The sequence below is a fragment of the Galeopterus variegatus genome, unplaced genomic scaffold (genome assembly GCF_000696425.1).
Source record: "Galeopterus variegatus unplaced genomic scaffold, G_variegatus-3.0.2 Scaffold1220, whole genome shotgun sequence".
Lineage (NCBI taxonomy): Eukaryota > Metazoa > Chordata > Mammalia > Dermoptera > Cynocephalidae > Galeopterus > Galeopterus variegatus.
Window position 1 is genome coordinate 8,536 of NW_007727331.1, and position 17,763 is coordinate 26,298.

Consider the following 17,763-nt stretch of genomic DNA (forward strand, 5'->3'; position numbering starts at 1 on the left):
AATGCAAAAGTAAGAAAATGTAGCCCGATAAAAAAATTTTACATCTAGAGTGCATATATTTGTAAGTGTTTATAGACACTTCTAGCCACAGATAATAATTTTTTTGCTAATTTTTATATTACTCTTGAGGGAGGTGAGTAAATTTAATTTAGTGCTATTGTGAAGATAAGAAATCTGGCAAATTTTAAATTAACATGTCCATGTTCACACAGCAGGTTCATGACTGCAGATTTTCAAATCCATACTTGAATCACAGTAAACAATGCTCATACCTGAAAGGGAGAAAGTTCCTTTCTGGCTTTCACTTTCTCTGATTAGGAAGGCACCCGTCTGATTTTCTGAATATAGGAGCTGTCTTTCTGCATCTGCTCTTTTTATTGCTCCAAAGAACCACCTAAAAAGAGGGATATATAAACTTTAATTAACCAATCAACACTCATTTTTTAAGGATTAAGAAGCTTGGTAAAAAAGTATTCTAACATCAAAGACATTTGATATTCTTTAGTGAAACTGTTAATGGGTAAAAATGGTAGCTTTTGACACTTGAGATGATATTTCAGGATATCTGCAACCCATACCAGGATTCACAAACAAGACAAAGCAGGAATCTGGCTGATATCCCCTACCACATCCCTTCCCACATGAGCTGCATTCCAGGCTTTAAAATTACTCATAATCACCATCAACCTGTTCACTGCCTCACCTAACACCTAGGTGTTAGGAATCAAATATTCCAATCAAAGGATTCATTTTTTTCACATTAATATGCAAATGATTAAAAATATAGTTCTTCAGCTATTAAGTCCTTTCTTTCCCAACTCCATCAATATCCAACTCCACCATAATATGAGATAGTTTTGCATGTTTAGGAGGAATTTATTAATACAAAGGAAAGTTTAATCAGTATAGAGATAGTGTGAAAAACATACTTCAGCCTGGGAAGTATCTTAGTACCATCTCCAGTTCTTGTCTTTACCCTTTTATCTTTACCATTCCAGAAATATGAGTAAGATGCTGAACACTAAAGTTTGTGCATGTGATCAACCCCAACAAAGAATTATGGATCTTTAATATCAGAGCCAGTCTAAAATGTGTGTCAAGTCAGTAAGAACCCATGTGATCTAATAATAGGAAGCTGAGAATGCCTGCTTTTCACAAATGGCTCCTCACGGTAAGGCCATAAAGATTATTATTAAAGATTTTAGGTAAAACATTGATATTTTCAGATACCAGCTTTAAAAATTAAACACCCTAAGAGAGGAAATGCAGGCTTCAGGGAAGAAAGACAGGCTGGGAGAGGAAATTAAGGCTATCACATTAGCTCAAACTTGATTGACAGGTCATGGGTATTGCAGAATATCAGTGCACGAAGAGGGACACAATTGGAAGGAGGTTGGGGGGAAGATATTGAAAAGAGAGACATTAAAATATAAATATTACCTCCTAACAAATGCAAGATATTTGCATTTGCTTACCACTTTCCCAATTATCAAATTGTAAATTATATCACATTAACTATATCAGTTAATGCTAAGTCATCTTAGAATAATGAACAACTCTACAAATCTCAGTGGTTTAAGACAACAAAGAGTTATTTTTTTCACTCAGTTGCATGTCTATTAAAAGTCTTCTGGAGATCTGGTCTATGTCTAGCTTATTTGGATAGTTTCTGTCTCCATGCTTCCATGATTGCTGAGCCAGGATTGGAAAATGTGGCAAATCAAGGCTGGTGTCTTGAGCTTCTGTTTAAAGCTCCTACTCAGGAATAAACCCATTGGCAAATAAGTCACATGGTCATGCCTAAATGCAAAGAGAGCAGAAAGTGTAATCCCATCATTTTCCAGAAACATTTGGTAGACTACACTAATGACTACCACACTGACTCAATATCAGGGGACAAACTCATGTCCATAAACTATTGTTTGTCCAACTGAAACCATAGAAGACATCAAAACATTCTGAAGTGGTCATGTATGAATTCATAGAAAAATAGAAATAGATGTTTTCTACTGTTGCTGAAATAAGTCAATAGAATATTAGAACATAATAAAAAACTCAAACACGCTGGCCAGTTAGCTGTTAGTTAGAGCATGGTGCTGATAACACCAAGGTCCATGATCCAATCACTGTATCGGCCAGCTGCCAAAAAAAAAAAAAAAAAAGTAATAAAAGAAACCCACACATATGAATGAGTGATGAAAGGATGGATTATTCAATAAATCATGCTGGTACCACTAATAATCCATATGGAAAAAAAATGAATGCTACCTATAGCATACATGATAATTCCACAAAGATTAAAGACCTAATGTAAAAGGCAAACTTTAAAACTTCCTGAGGACATTGGACTAGGGAAGTTTTCTTAGACAAGACCAAAAAGAAAAAGACATACAAGTCTTAAGGGAAAATATTGATGATATTTACTACATTGTCATTAAAAACTTCTGCACTAACAAGATTACCATAAAATAAAACTAAAATACAAGCCACAAACCTGAAGAAAATTAGTATTCAGATTACATTGAAACCTATAATCAATAAGAAAAAGACAACACAGTAGAAAAATTGGCATAGAATATAATTGGGAGCTCACAGAAAAGAAAAACCCAAGTAATTAATAAAAATAAGAAAAGAAGTACAGTAGCTATCTGTGCTGATAATGAGGAATATTAGAAATATTACATATAAAATCACAATGGAATACAATTCACACTTTTTTGGCTGGTCAAAATTAAAAGCTCTCACGTTATCAGACACTCGGAAAAATGTGAAACAAGAACTGTTATAGAATACTAGTGGCAATGTAACTTGGTACAACTAGTTTAGAGAGCAATTTGGCACTATCTGGTAAAGTAAATATTTGTATACTCCTCAATTTCACTTCTAGGCTATATGTGCTCAAGATATGCTACAAGAACATTCACTGAAGAACTCTAGCATTGAAACATTGGAAACAACCTAAATGTCCATCATAGGAGAATAAACAATATGGATATAAAATGGAATACTGTACAGAAGTAAAACTAATTGTTCCAGGATAAAAGGAAGTTGAGGAATGATACATACCACTGTAATATCATTTAGATAAAGTTTGAGCAAACACATTTTTAGAAAACTACATATTTTTATAGATACAAGTATGCTTAGTGAAAGTTAATGGTTAAAATACTCGGGCATTCTTTTAACCTCATTTCCAGAAGTGGCAAATTTCTTCACACAAAGATTTCAAGCAAAGAAGCAAGATGGATCAAATATACTGATCAACTCAATGTGTTTTCCTGATTCAACATATGTTGATTATGTATCAACATTAAAATGTTTGATCAAAACATAAATATGTAAACTTTTACAAGAATTACAATTTATCTAGAAATTAAATTCTTAGAGTTATGATACCTTCTATATCTCATTATTCTTAAAATTAAATACTCTATTATATAAGTTTTATGTGCATACATTATATTAGTATTTTGGATAATCAAGTCTATAAATGATTTATTTTCTCTGCCCAATATATGGATAAGAAGCAAGCAGTTTTCATAAATCAAATCATTAAAAATAAAGATAAACAATTTTACTACATTAGTAGAGGAACCCTATAGTAAATTTTTAAAAATCCTTTTCTGTGTCAACAATTTTGGATTTTATACAATAGATTGATACAGTCACTTTAAAAGGCAAATCACAACAGTATTAAATCCATAGTAACAATGAAATGGATATAAATATTTGACTAGATGCATCAGCTCACTTAATACCTGAAATTTTGCTTGGCTGAACTCCCATCAGGAAGTGAAGTATATAAATACAAAATTGTTTTCTGGATGAAGTGGCATTATAATGTCACCCTTCATGCTCAAAGATGAGGTAACCGCTACAGAATGCAACCTCTAAAGCATGCGCTGCTGTACGGAGTAATGGGAAAACAAGCGCTCTGTCCACCCTTTGCACAGGTGAAAAGTCTTCCTTAATTTGAGGTCTGAGCCATACACAGGATTGTTGCAGTCTTCACTTCTGCCTTTTAGAGCCCCTGTTGTCTCCATTCTGGAAGACACACACACTTCAGGTCCGGTTGTCGACTACAGTCATTTTCTATTTTTTTTTATTTACTTTTTTTATTTTTAAAAGATGACCAGTAGGGGGATCTTAACCCTTGACTTGGTATTATCAGCAAGCACTACGCTCTCCCAAGTAAGCTAACCGGCCATCTCTATATAGGGGATCCGAACCCATGGCCTTGGTGTTATCAGCACCACGCTCTCCCAAGTGAGCCATGGGCCAGCCCCATTTGCAACCTTCTCTCTGAGCTACAGTTCTCGTGTGAAGTAAACAGTGCATGAAGAAGGTATTAAGATATACTAAGCATCACAAAATCAATTAAAGACCTAAATTTAAGACCTGAAATTATGAAACTACTAGAAGACAACAGAAAATAGTACACAAAAGGGGAGTAGGCAGCGTTTTTTTGAAGGAGACTACAAAGGCACAGGCAACTAAAGCAAAAATGCTCAAATGGGACTACATCAAACTGAAAAGCTTCTGCACAGCAAGGGACACTAGCAACAAAGTGAAGAGACAACCTACAGAATGGGAGAAGGTGTTTGTGAACTACACATCAGACAAGGAGCTAATATCCCAGAATATACAAGCAACTCAAACAACTCAAGAGCAAAAAAACAAATAACATAATTAAAAAATGGACAAAGGACTTGAATAGACATTTCTCAAAGAAGACATACAAATGGCCAACAGGTACATGAAAAAATGCTCAAAGTCACTAATCATCAGAGAAATGCAAATTAAAACCACACTGAGATACCACCTCACTCCAGTCAGACTGGCTATAATCAAAAAGACAGAAAATAACAAATGTTGACAAGGATGTGGAGAAAAGGGAACCCTACTCCTACATTATTGGCGTGAATGCAACTTGGTACAGCCATTATGGAAAACAGTATGGAGGTTCCTCAGAGAACTAAAAATAGATCTACTTTATGACTCAACTATCCCACTACGAGGTATACACCCAAAGGAAAGGAAATCAATATATCAAAAATACACCTGAACTCCCATGTTAATCACAATGCTATTCACAATAGCCAAGTATGGAATCAACCTAAGTGCCCATTAATGAATGGATGGATTGAAAAAACCTGTAGTATATATACACAATGGAGTACTATTCAGCTATAAAAAGAAATGATATCCTATCATTTGCAGCAACATGGATGGAACTGGAAACCGTCACATTAAGTAAAGCAAGTCAGGCACCAAAAGACAAATACCACATGATCTTATTCACACATTGAATCTAAAAAAAGAAAGAAAGAAAGTGGTTCTCATAGAATTAGAGAGTGGAATAACGATTTTCAGAGGCAGAAAGGAGAGGAATGAGGGGGAGGAGAAGTGTGTGGACTAACAGGTACAAAACTATACTATCTACACTAAGTGAATCAATGTGCAATGTATGCATCTATTTGAAAAAACACACTGTACCCCACAAAAATGTACAAGTAAATGTTAAAATAAAATAAAATAAAATAATTTACATAAGACAGCTGAGGATAAGTTAGAGTTTGGCACTTACATGTGAAAAAATATTCAGTAAAATGACAACGCACAAACACACACACATTTTATTGATATTTAGTGAAAATAATCTATATTGCTATACCATACCATGCCATGAAGAAATCTTGATTAATAATAACCAAAAAGGACAGGCGACCCATAACAGAACAAAAAATATAATGCCTGTTTTAGATGAAAGGAGTAGGTAACTGAAGTCTAAAATTTATTTTGCAAACATTTATCAAATGTGTACTATGTGTAAATTCTATAGCACTGACATAGAAAGATCTGTAAGACATTGTTGGATTTAAAAAGGCAAATTGCAGAATAATAGGAATATTATAGATCTATTTATATTTTAAAAACAAACAAACCAAAAATTAATATGTGCTCTCTTCTCTGGAAATTAATTAGAGATGATAAGTGATGACAGAGAACTTTCACTTTTTACTCTGCATTCTTCTCTATAATTTGGCTGTTTTCAATAAGATGTAGTTGTAGATCAATTTAGAATGTATTTAAATATAAAAAATTAAAAGAAGTCAATCAGGAATATGCTACAAAAACCTACATGTTTTAAAGGTCTGGACTAGAAACTTGGGCAGTTAGAACTGATAGACACAAGAAAAATCCCAAAAGAATATGGGACGAGTGATTATGGATGAGCAGTGATGTATGCAGATGGAAGATCCATGTGACACCAGGGTTTCAAATCTGAATGACTGAAGGACAATATGCCCTGCAACATCTTAGAAGGCAGAGTATAACGGTTAAGAGCTACAACATCTCATGAAGAAAGTTATTTAATCTCTCTATGCCTCAATTTTTTTCCTTTGTTAAGTGGGAATAATAATAATTACCTAGTAGCCTTGTTTCGAAATTTTGAAAAATAATATAAGTAAAGTGCTTGACGTCTGGGCATTTTCATACTCAATAAATAGTATCTATTTTAAGAGAACTAATTTAAGGGAGAAATAATAAATTTGGTCTTAAACGTTGAATTTAAGGTCATGATGGAACACGAGTGCATACGTGAACTTGATCCTACTTCTCTAACTGTGTTTGTTAAAAGTTTCCTCCCAAGGCACTCCTCTGTCCTGCCTGCCATCGTTGACTAGGCACGCTGCCACCAGGTGGCAGTAGGCCATTTTACTAATCCAAAAAGCTACTACCAAAGCTGTAGTGTGAATAAAACTGGAAGTTCCTTATTTTACAAAAAGACAAAGTGAGACTTTAAAAAAGTGCAAGAGAATTTATACAGTGTTAATGAATATCAACATTTAAATAACATAGATATCAATAAAAATTAGGAGAAATCAACATAAAAATAAATGTGGTATCCTCATTAATGTTTTGTCATTTCATCCACAGAGTCTTATTCTGTCCACTCTGCTACCTCAGTGACTGGCATAAAGTAGGTACCTAGGACATAATTGCAATCAAATGGAGGTAATTTCCTCCTACACTTTTTTTCTTTATATTTAAATGGGCTTTTTATTAGCATCCATATTTATATAATATTTAGAGTTTTTAACAACATATTTCTTAAGGATATGCACATTTATTTGTTCAAATAACAAACACATAAACTGAATAATAGATGAATAACAAAATACTCGGTAGAAAGTAGGGCTTCAAATTTTCACAAAAATTGGATATGTAAAATTTATTCATATTTACATATTTCATTTTATAATCTCTACAATTATTTGAAATAGCTCTCTAAAGACTTCCAAAAGCATGCAAATTTCAAATTAATTTCAACAGAGGAAGATGAATAGACTTTTCGAAGGCAAATTAATTTCTAAGCAAATCAAGTCCACTTTATAAAAAGAAATCAAGAACAGAAATTAAATAGCTAAGTTTAGCAACATAAATGGCACTTAAAAAATCAATAAAACAGAATATAAACACAAGGGCACTTCAAAAAGTTCATGGAAAAATAGAACTGAAAGATAATGGAAATCTTTCCATGAACTTTTTTTGTTTGTTTATTTAAATTTTTCCTTTTTCTTTTCTTTTTTAAAAGACTAAGACAGTAGAAAATATATTCTCTGACCATATAACAGATGGAAATTTAGAAAACTCACAAATGTGTGGAAATTAAACATCACTCTCCTAAATAAACAATGAATAAAAAGAAAAATCACAGGGAAATTAGAGAATATTTTGAGATAAAGATCAAAGAATAACATATCAGTGCACAAACAGTGCTTAGAGGAAAATTTATACTTGTAAACACCTATATTAAAAATAAGAAAAATCTCAAATCAGTAATTAAAACTTCTGCCCTAAGACAATAGAAAAAGTAGAGCAAACTAAACCAAAAACAAATATAAGTAGGAACTAACAAAGATTACAACAGAAATATATGAAATAAGGAATTAAAAAAACAAATCAACAAAACCAAAAGTTGATTCTTTAAAAGGATCAATAAAATTTACAAACTTTTGTCTAGACTGACCAAGAAAAAAGAGAGAAGACCAAGATTACTAAAATCAGAGATAAAGGGCATTATTACATTGTCACAATGGCTTTTTAAAGTGGTAAGATTTAGTTTCTTTCTCTTGCTTGTTTGCATTTTTGCTCTATGAGTAGGTTTTGTTCTTTCTTGTGTATTCGTTGTGTTAATTATCACTTTTTGTATTCTAGGTACAGGACTTCCTTGAGGATTTCTTGTAGGGCTGGTTGTGTGGTGAACTCCTGCAGTTTTTGTCTGGAAAATATACTATTTTCCCCTCATTTCTGAAGGATAGCCTTGCTGGGTATAGTATTCTTGGCTGGCAGTTTTTCTCTTTTAGTATTTTGAATACATCATCCAATTTTCTTCTGGCCTGTAGAGTTTCTATTGAGAAGTCTGCTATTAGTCTGATAGGGGCTCCCTTTTAGTTGACTTGATGCTTTTCTCTTACTTCTTTTAAGATTCTTTGTCTTTGAGCTGTGCCAGTTTGACTATAATGTGTCTTGGAAAGGATCTCATTGGGTTGAATCTGTTTGGGGATCTTTAAGCCTCCTAGATCTGAAGGTGTGTGTCTCTCCAAATACCTGGGTAGTTTTCTGGTATTATTTCATTGAATAGGTTTCCATGGCTTTTCCTTTCTCCTCCCCTTTTAGAACACCCATGATCCAAATGTTTGTTGCTTAAGCTTGCCTGCAATCACTCTTAGACTTTCTTAATTTTAAAAAAATTATTTTTTACTTTTTTTTTCCTCCTGGGTTATTTTGAAAAGACTATCTTCAAGATTAGAAATTCTTTCTTCTACTTATTCTAGCTTACTGCTTAAGCTCTTGGTTGTACTTTTTATTTTATTGCCTGAATCTTTCAGTTCCATGAGTTCTGCCACATTCTTTTTTAAGACATTGATCTCTTCGTAAATTTCCTCCTTCATATCCTGGATTTTTTTTTTCTCATTTCATTATGTAGTCTGAGTCTTCTCTTATCTCAGTAAGTTTTTATAAGATTGTTGCTTGGAATTCCTTCTCTGTCATTTCAAGGGTTTCCTGCTCTATATGGTCTGGTATTTGAGAATTACTGTATTCTTTCAATGATGTCATATTTTCTTTGGTTTATATATTTCTAGTATCTCTACATTGATGTCTGGCCATCTGGTAGAGCAGATGTTTCTTCTATTACTCTGGAGTGGGCTTTGAGGAGAGAGATGTCCTCTTCTTTTTCCAGTTACCAGTCTCTGCTGGTGACTCCCCTTGTGTCAGTGCAGTTGAGTCTCCAGTGGACCAACTGCACAGTGGTTGTGACTGCTGTCATGGCACTGAGTTGCTTTTTCAGCAGCCATGGCTATGGCAATGGCTGTGGTGAGCCACCCACATGGAAGTGTTGCCTGCTTTTGGACAGAAGGGGCTGTGGCTCTCGGTTCCTTGCCTAGGACCACGGTTGTGCTCTCTTGTCTGCTTCTGGGTTGAACAGGCTGCAGCCCTTGGCTTCTTATCTAGGACCCTGGGCATTCTCTCTTGCCTGCTTCTGGGTGGAGGGGCCTACAGCCCCCCAGCTCCCTCACTTTCCTTTTTATTTTTTCCCCAGTAACTGCTGGCTGAGGTTTACAAAATTTAACATATCATTTCTTTTCCTTGTGTCTCCCTAAAAACCAAGGCAGCTGGCCTTCAACTACAGTATTGAGATCCTGAAAAACTAAGCACCTAAAACCAATCCCAGAAAAAAATTTGTATCCTCCCAGAAAATGCAGAAAGAAAAGTGGGTGGATCAACTTGACATAACCACCCATGGAGAAGGCAACCTGGCATAACTCTCCTGTGTGAACTCAGGATTATGGCTGTCTTTATTGTTGTCATTACAGTTACACATGTTATAATGGATAAAACCACCTGTTGTCTCAGCAATATGGCTAAGAGGTATCAATGGCACTAACATTCTCAAAACACCTGCAGTTTACCGGGCACACTCATGATCACAGTTAATCATTTATCAGATCTAAATGAAAGGCTTGGACTCATGGTCCCCTTGAGCTATTGTGGTTCTATATGACTCACTTTCATCTACCTGTTTCAGCAACTTTTCCAGGAAAGGCTCTGTAAAGTTCTTTCCTGTCCATGTAATCAATCAGGTTACCCTCCTTTTACAAAATCCCCAATAAGTTAGCCCTGCCACTCTTTCTCTCACACGGCATGAAAAGGACAAAGGAAAAAATGATGCTCAAATGTATTTTGTTATTCATTTCTTCCTTTCCATTTCCCCCACCATAACCCATGCCCAATTCATCATTGCCACTTGGATTATGACAATATTTTACTATCTGTTCTCATTAATACTAATAGCTTATACTTACCAACCACATGCAAGGAGCCAGGCACTGTTACTGCAAGTTTTATACACATTATCTCAGTCTCTTTCCCGTGCTCACACCACCACCACTTACATTTGTCATCTGAAAATATGACCCAATACATCTTACCAACACATACATATAAATAAGATGTTTTGGGTGTTTTGTTTTTCAGGGTTTTTTGCTTATGGAATAAAACCCCAATAATGTGGAATTTCAGGCCCTCCACTGTCTGGACACTGGCCATTTCTTCAGTTTTATCTTTCCTACATCAATACTCTACTCCAGGCAAACTCCCACTCCTACCATTACTTGTAGCGGCAATTACTTAAACTTGTCTGCTCAAATTCCTTCAGTATTCAGTGCCTACACTTCTGGTTTGGCATGTAGATATAAAAGCTGCTGCTGCACTTTTTGTTTATATATTTTAGATTATTCCTTTGTTCACTTGAGGCTGCAAAACTCCCCAGCACAAGGACAGAGTCTGATAACGCCACATATTTCTGGCACAAAGCACCAGCCATATGCCCTTTGTAGCTTCAAATAAATACTTGTTGATGAAACAATTAACACATTGTACTTCAGTGTGGGTGTTTTATATAGTCTTTTGGTTTATACTGAACATTGAACTTTAGAGACTGCCTGTGTTTTCATATAATCTTTTGTTTGTGCTTGCCACATAGCTTGCAGTGTAATGTGCTAAAGAGAGAAGTCTTACCTGCTATGGGCCAGTTGCAGCCCAGCTTCTAATGTTAATTGGCCTTAGGCCATAGATTCCAATCTCACTTCTCTCTCTTCTCCCAAAGAAAACACTTACATATGAATGTAAAGATCAAAAATAAAACTGACTTTTCTGTCCTTCAAAATACAAGTACATCAGGGCTGCACACATGTAAAACATGTGTGACAAAGTGACAATGTCACATTCAGTATCAGAGGTAGGACTTGCAGTCACATAGAAACCAGGAGACTCCCAGCTTAGATCATTTGATAAAGCTTTTTTGTTGCGGTTGTTAATCATCATAAAAGGGGAATTTTGAAGGAACTTCTTTAAAGAGGAAGTAAGGTGAACTAATTTGTATTTTCCTCACTGGGGGAGGTGCCGGTTTGTAAAAGAATCTGGTTATAACCTGAACCCACTTCCCTAAATCCAGCAATCAAAAATTTCCAATTCCTTGAAAAAAGTTCACAAAGAATACAACAAAGTTCAGATAGGTTTTCAATCTCAAGGCACTGTTTCTGTTTCACAATCATCATCTATTTGTGTAAAAGGAAACAGAAGCTAACATTGATTTCACTTTTGAAATAAAAAACAAAATGTGTACATATATAATGACATTCGCAACCATTAAGCCTGATATTAAAATGTAAATTCTAATCCATCTGCTTTGTTTTTGTACAATATTTGTGATAATGTTTGTCCCAGAAACTAGAAGAATATGGGTGAGAGTTGAAAGCATTAATCATTAAATAGTTTCTATCTTTGTCACCTCCAAAGAAGGTAACTGCAATTTATCTTCTAATGCCTGGAAAAATGCCTTATTTCACAAAACATCACAAACGTTCATTCCTATCCTTTACATGAATAAGCTTTTGGACAGTAGTATACTTTTTAATGGCTGTATGTAGCACTAATTTCTGAAGTGATAGCCCCACTTAGTTTTCTACCTACTCCAACCAAAAAAATAGTTATCTCCTCTCACAAACCATTTCCTTTCTCACCCCAAGAAGGAAAATAAAATAACTCATTTAATTTTAATTCCCAGCTTCATGAACAATATTATCTCATCCCACTTATTTAAGGCACTGAGTGTTTTTTAAAGATGTGCAAAATAACTTGTTCTTTAGGAACTACCTTCATGGAATAAACAAGACCAAATACTGGGTTTAGCCAGCTAGTCATTGCTGAGTGTACCCATTTGAGATGGGTTAATAATGTCACTGTTAGGACTTAGCAGCCCACTCTGCATTTCCTAGATCTAGGTTTCTCTTACAAAAAGAAAAAAGGGGGGCATCTGTCTGCTTGTTTCCTATACTAAAGGTGATATTCAAAGTATTTTATGACTGATACGACACATGCACCCACCATCAGAATAGATATCAGCAAAATTAAGGGCTTATACCAAAGTTTCAGTCACAGTACTGTCTAAAATAATAGTAACATCTAACATTAAGTCATGCACTATGTCACCACTTAGCTTCATTAAATCTTTTATTCCAAATAAAATATTGTGAACATCTTAAAGGTATCTTAACCTCTTATTACCCTACAGGGTAATAGTTATACAGTTTTTTAGGTGCTTTATATGCTGAAATACAACAGTAACATTAATTTCATACTAACTATATAGAGAAAAGATAGAAAAGCACAAGAAGGGCATATTACTTTTCTTTTGAGAATCTTACAGTATCAAGGGGGAGATAAAAGACAACTTTAAATAAGTAACATATCAAAAAGAAAGTGATAAAACAAAAACAAAAAGAGAATTTAATTGTCAAGGGTGTGCAGTCAGAGAAATTAAATATTAGCTATACCAAGGATGGAAGTCTTCTTAAAGATAATACACTTTGAAAAGGATTTCAAAGTGATGGGAAATCCAAATAAATGAAGGACAAGGGCATGTGCACAGGTGAAGAAACCAACAAGGTGTCTGTGGGCAGATTGCTTTGGGGGGCAATGGTGGGCAGGAAGAAGCAAGAAATACAGGTCTTTGATGTTTACAGGCAATTCCATGTGGAAACTACTAACTCCATGGAAGAGGTAGATCTTCAGAAATATTTGAAAAGTGTATTAGGAGGCTGTTAAGATCTTCTGCTTAATATTTAACACAGTAGAGAATTTTAACTTCTGAGCTCACCAGCAAAATGACAGGAAAATGTGACATTCTTTTAAAATTGTTTAATGAACAAATTCAAAAGGTGGAAGTGTGGAGGGTGGAAGCAAGAAATAATTCTTCAGGGGGTGGAGCAAAAAGAGGAATTGATCAGAACTTTAGAGCTAGAAATTTTTATGAGGATCCATGGGAAAATGTGTTTTAATGAACACATGCGTTTTTCTGGAAAGAGAATGCATTGCTTTATTAAATTCTCATGGATGCCTGTGAAAGAAACTAATCATCTCCTTCAATAAGGCTAAGTGTTTTTTACAGATTCACACAGAGCTGCTGACAAAGCCATAACCACAACCTTACCGTCATAGAATTCACCCAGCACTTATTTTTCATTCAACAATTACTTATACTATGCGCCAGGCACAGTTCTAGTTAGTAGAAATAAAGCAGTGCAGTACATGGAACAAACAAAAAGTTCCTGCCTTTGTTTAATTCACATACTAATGGAGAAAGACAGATAATAAAATAAATGAGTAAATTGTAGTATTTGCCTTGTACATGTTCCTCCTGGGACATTCTTCAGAAACTGGAGTTTGAAAACTGAACCCTAGAGGAAGTTAATCCTTAGGTAGTGTTGGTGTGCGTTGGGGTTGGGGCTGCTTCTCTCAGGTTCCAGAGGAATTAAGTGGTAACATATTCGTGCAAAAAAAATTGTGTATTTGTGCAATTAAGTGGTGATGCATTATGTATTTGTGGTAATGTATTTGTGCATTTGTGGTGAAATTCCAGAGGGTTTTCTTGTGTGTTCCTAAAGTCAAGGTAATCAGGAGGATAAATGGAGCTGTGGAGAAAAATTGGATAAAATCCTTTGAAAGGAGTAGATGAGTGAGGATCATAATCCACTCTAGAATTAAAGCCAATACCCAGATTTATCAGCTGCAACTTGGCCAAGATCTATTAGAATTTGTTTCTAAGTAAGAAATAAACAATGCCCATCAGCTTCACTCGCATCTATCACTTATGTGTATGGAAATGGAGAACACCAGCCACTACAAGTACCTTCCAGGGATCTCCTTGGGGGCTTTGGTTCTTTAGCCAAGGAAAAAGGAGGAATCTGTTTAATGAGAAGAGGAATGTTTTATGAAAAATAATTTTACATAGAATAGAAATACTATTTTCCATTATAATGAACTAATTAAGGTAAGATTTTTTCATAGAAATCTCTTAAGTCCATATAGAAATAAAAATGTGTCAACAAAATTGTCTTTCAGAATTGGCAAACATGCAATGCAAAACTGTCTAATCTTAATTTATACATGGCACAGAGACACACATACATATATGTAGGGGTGTGTGTGTGTGTATGTGTGTGGCTGCAGCTACCATCACAGATGTACATGTGTGTACTAGCTTCACTGCTCTTTGGAGGTAAAAATGAAGCAAGTGTCCCCAGGCAGCCAAGGTGTGAGATACAGAGTCCAGTAAAGGTTAGAAGGAGCACACACATTCTCTTTATTTTTCTCTTTTTAATAATTTGGCCCTGTGCACCCAGATACTCACTAAACATTGTTATCATTAATAATTACCAATAATAACATTAACATTCATAACTGATGGTTGTTGATAACTCATGTAAATGCTGTCCATTGGACTTTGAAAAGGTAAAAGTTGAACACGTCCACAAAGCAGCGTGTTCTTGACAAAAGGAAAGCCAAAAGCTGTGCCAGAAAATACACCTTTTGTTTTTGGTGTCAACAAGTTATTTGTCAGGAAACAAAAGGAAGGCTCTGCCAGTACTGGTTGATTTTTCTGAAATCTGAAATTAGTTTCCTGCTTGTTTTTATATAGAATCCAGAGGAAAAGGCTGTTGCACAAATACATTACAACTTAATTCCTCTCGAACCTGAGAGAAGTGGCTCAACCACAACACACACCAACACTACCTAAGGATTAACTTCCTCTAGGGCCTCTGTTTTCAAACTCCAGTTTCTGAAGAATGTCCCAGGAGGAGCATGCGCAAGGCAAATACTACAAGAATAGAAGAAGTAGAGCTCAGGATGCTGTAGGCTCCCGAGTACAGCAGGGAATTTTGAGGCAGGTAACTCAGGAACCCCATTTTGTAAAGCACAGCCCTGTTTTTGGAAGGCAGGAACTTTCTTTCATGTCTGCTCCTGAGTCCTGAGTCGTCCTGGTATAACCCACCTGAACCTTTGTTCTTTCTGGTCCAGTTTGCCCCATAAGCCTCACACTGGACCCCATTCCTTTATTTTCAACCCATCCAAAACATTATAAATTTAATCCAAAAGTTGTGCAAAGCTTGCCAAGAGTAAAACTTTAAGTACAATCCAAATTAGAAAATAAATTCAAAAACATACTAGACATCTCTGTTCATAGGAATTTAATGTCCTTTCCCCTGAAGAGGGAATTTCCCAAAACATTTTCCCTTAGGTCCAAGGCCCCCTGCCAGGTTCCTAAGTCCCTTCTCTTCTTCCTCGTCCTTTCTGCCAGGCTTTTACAACAAAATTCCCCCATGCTTTTGTATGCAAAGCAGTGAAGTTCTCCACCAACCTTTCCTTCAAACAAGATTCTGGGTCTGCTTCCATGTATAACACTCATTAAATTGTTCTGCTCAATAAAGGCCCATCTATTCCAGGTCTGGATTCTCAGCAGCACAAACAGCCAGAACTTTGAGAATAGAATTTTCTTTAACACATCAAATCCTTAGGTACAGCAACTCTCACACCGTTGTCCATAGCAGAAGATGGCAACAGAATTATGTATATTCTTACAGTCTACACCAAATTCATGTCCTGGGATAAGGGTGAAAGAAAGAGATCCTTCCAGTTATATTTATGTTTTAAATAATGCAGTTTATTAACAGTATGCATTTCTTGAACTAGGTTAACATGTTTGTTCTCTCAGTGTCTTCGTGAGAAGATACACTCCAATGATACATAATGCAAATATTATTTGTAAATAGAATATTATCTATTTATATACAAATATGTGTTTTAAGAAACTGAAATATGCCTCACCTCAATGACTGCCTTACTAATTAGCAAACTGTAACTAAATAAAAAATTATTCCATAATTTTGGTTATACAAAGACTTTTCCAGGTACTAAAATACCATGCTAAACCCTTTGTCTGGGATTCATTGAAAAAAAAAAAAAAAAAAAAAACTCAGTGAAATACACAGATTATAGTAAACTCTGACCTGCCAGTTGTGACCCAGGAGAGATTTTAAAATCATAGATTTGAAAAGACCTCCTATTGGAATGAGGGCACAGGACAGAAACACCCTAAAGCCTTAGAACTGGGACCCCAAGCAGGCCTGTGAAGCAGATTTCTGCAAAGGTGAGTGATGGCAGATTCATTACACAAGAGAGCTACCCTCCCACTTAACTCCTGCTCATCCTCAAGGTTGGGGGAGAACTTCACTACTTTGCATACAACAGCATGGGGGAATTTTGTTACAAAAGCCTGGATTTCAACTCAAAGGGCTGGTGGTAGGAAATCCTTTCTCTCCAAACCAGGTAAGTCTGAGCACTGGGTTCCTTTCCTTCACACTCCTTTCCTTGATTTAATTTGTTTTTGGTATTATTTGATTGATTTCTACTTTCCCACTATACTCGTAAGCTCCAAGACAACATAAATCCTATCTTTTAGCTTATCACTGCAATTCCTAGGGCCTCACACAACACCTGGTATTAAATGCACCCTCAATAACATAGAATAAATACAGGAGTGAATGAGCATATGAGTATTTGGGAATGTGAGTCTTACAAATAAAAGTTAAAGCAGCCCAAATAATTTCAAAAAAATAAGACAAGAATATAGAGAAAACCATCTGAAGGTTTAGTACAGACAGCAAAACCACAAGTCAGGTTTTACCAGTCATGAGTAACCACATAGCCAATCTGATCATCGCAATTCTATGAGGAAGATGACAATAATAATAATCACAAAAAGAATAACATTTAGATTCCACTTTATAATTTACCATGTCATTACCTACATTATAGCACTTATTCTCATGGAAAATCTTGGGGTGGCCAGAGCAGGTGCTTCAATATCCTTATTTTGCAGAGAGGGGAGCTAGGGACAAGAGAAATCGCATGATTTGTCATGCAGATAATAAGCAGGGCCAAGTGTGTTGGCAGATGTGCAAAGCAGTTACATGTGACCTCCCTAAAATTGTGTAGAATACAGAGTGAGAAACATGGACATGTCCTCAAATCATAATACCACTGTACAGAGGGGTCAGAAACAATAATTAGTTAATAACCTATTAAGAGCAAAACTTCATGTTCAAAAAATGTTCCTGAAGAATAACAGAATACACTTTTATGAAGTTTTAACACTTAACTTTTATTTGTTGTTTATAGGTTTGTTTGGTTGCATAAGGATCAAAATTTGAAAATGGAAGACAAAATGAGATTCAAATAAATACTTAAATAAGCAATCCTAAAATTGTGGGTGATATTACACATAATGAATTATGAAGCTTAAAGAAACTTTTCTAAACTATCAACAACAAAAAAATTGACTAAATATTTCAA

General features: G+C 35.2%; 1 protein-coding gene across 1 annotated transcript in view; it reads right to left on the reverse strand.

Moving 5' to 3' along the window:
• Positions 1 to 272: 272 nt before the first annotated feature.
• FRK (fyn-related Src family tyrosine kinase) overlaps positions 273 to 17,763 on the reverse strand; it is a gene marked incomplete at its 3' end in the record, with an annotated part of 53,404 nt that continues 35,913 nt past the window's right edge. The window contains exon 2 of the mRNA XM_008575628.1: positions 273 to 394. Coding sequence (XP_008573850.1) covers positions 273 to 394 — 122 coding nt within the window. The remainder of the gene's footprint in view (positions 395 to 17,763) is intronic.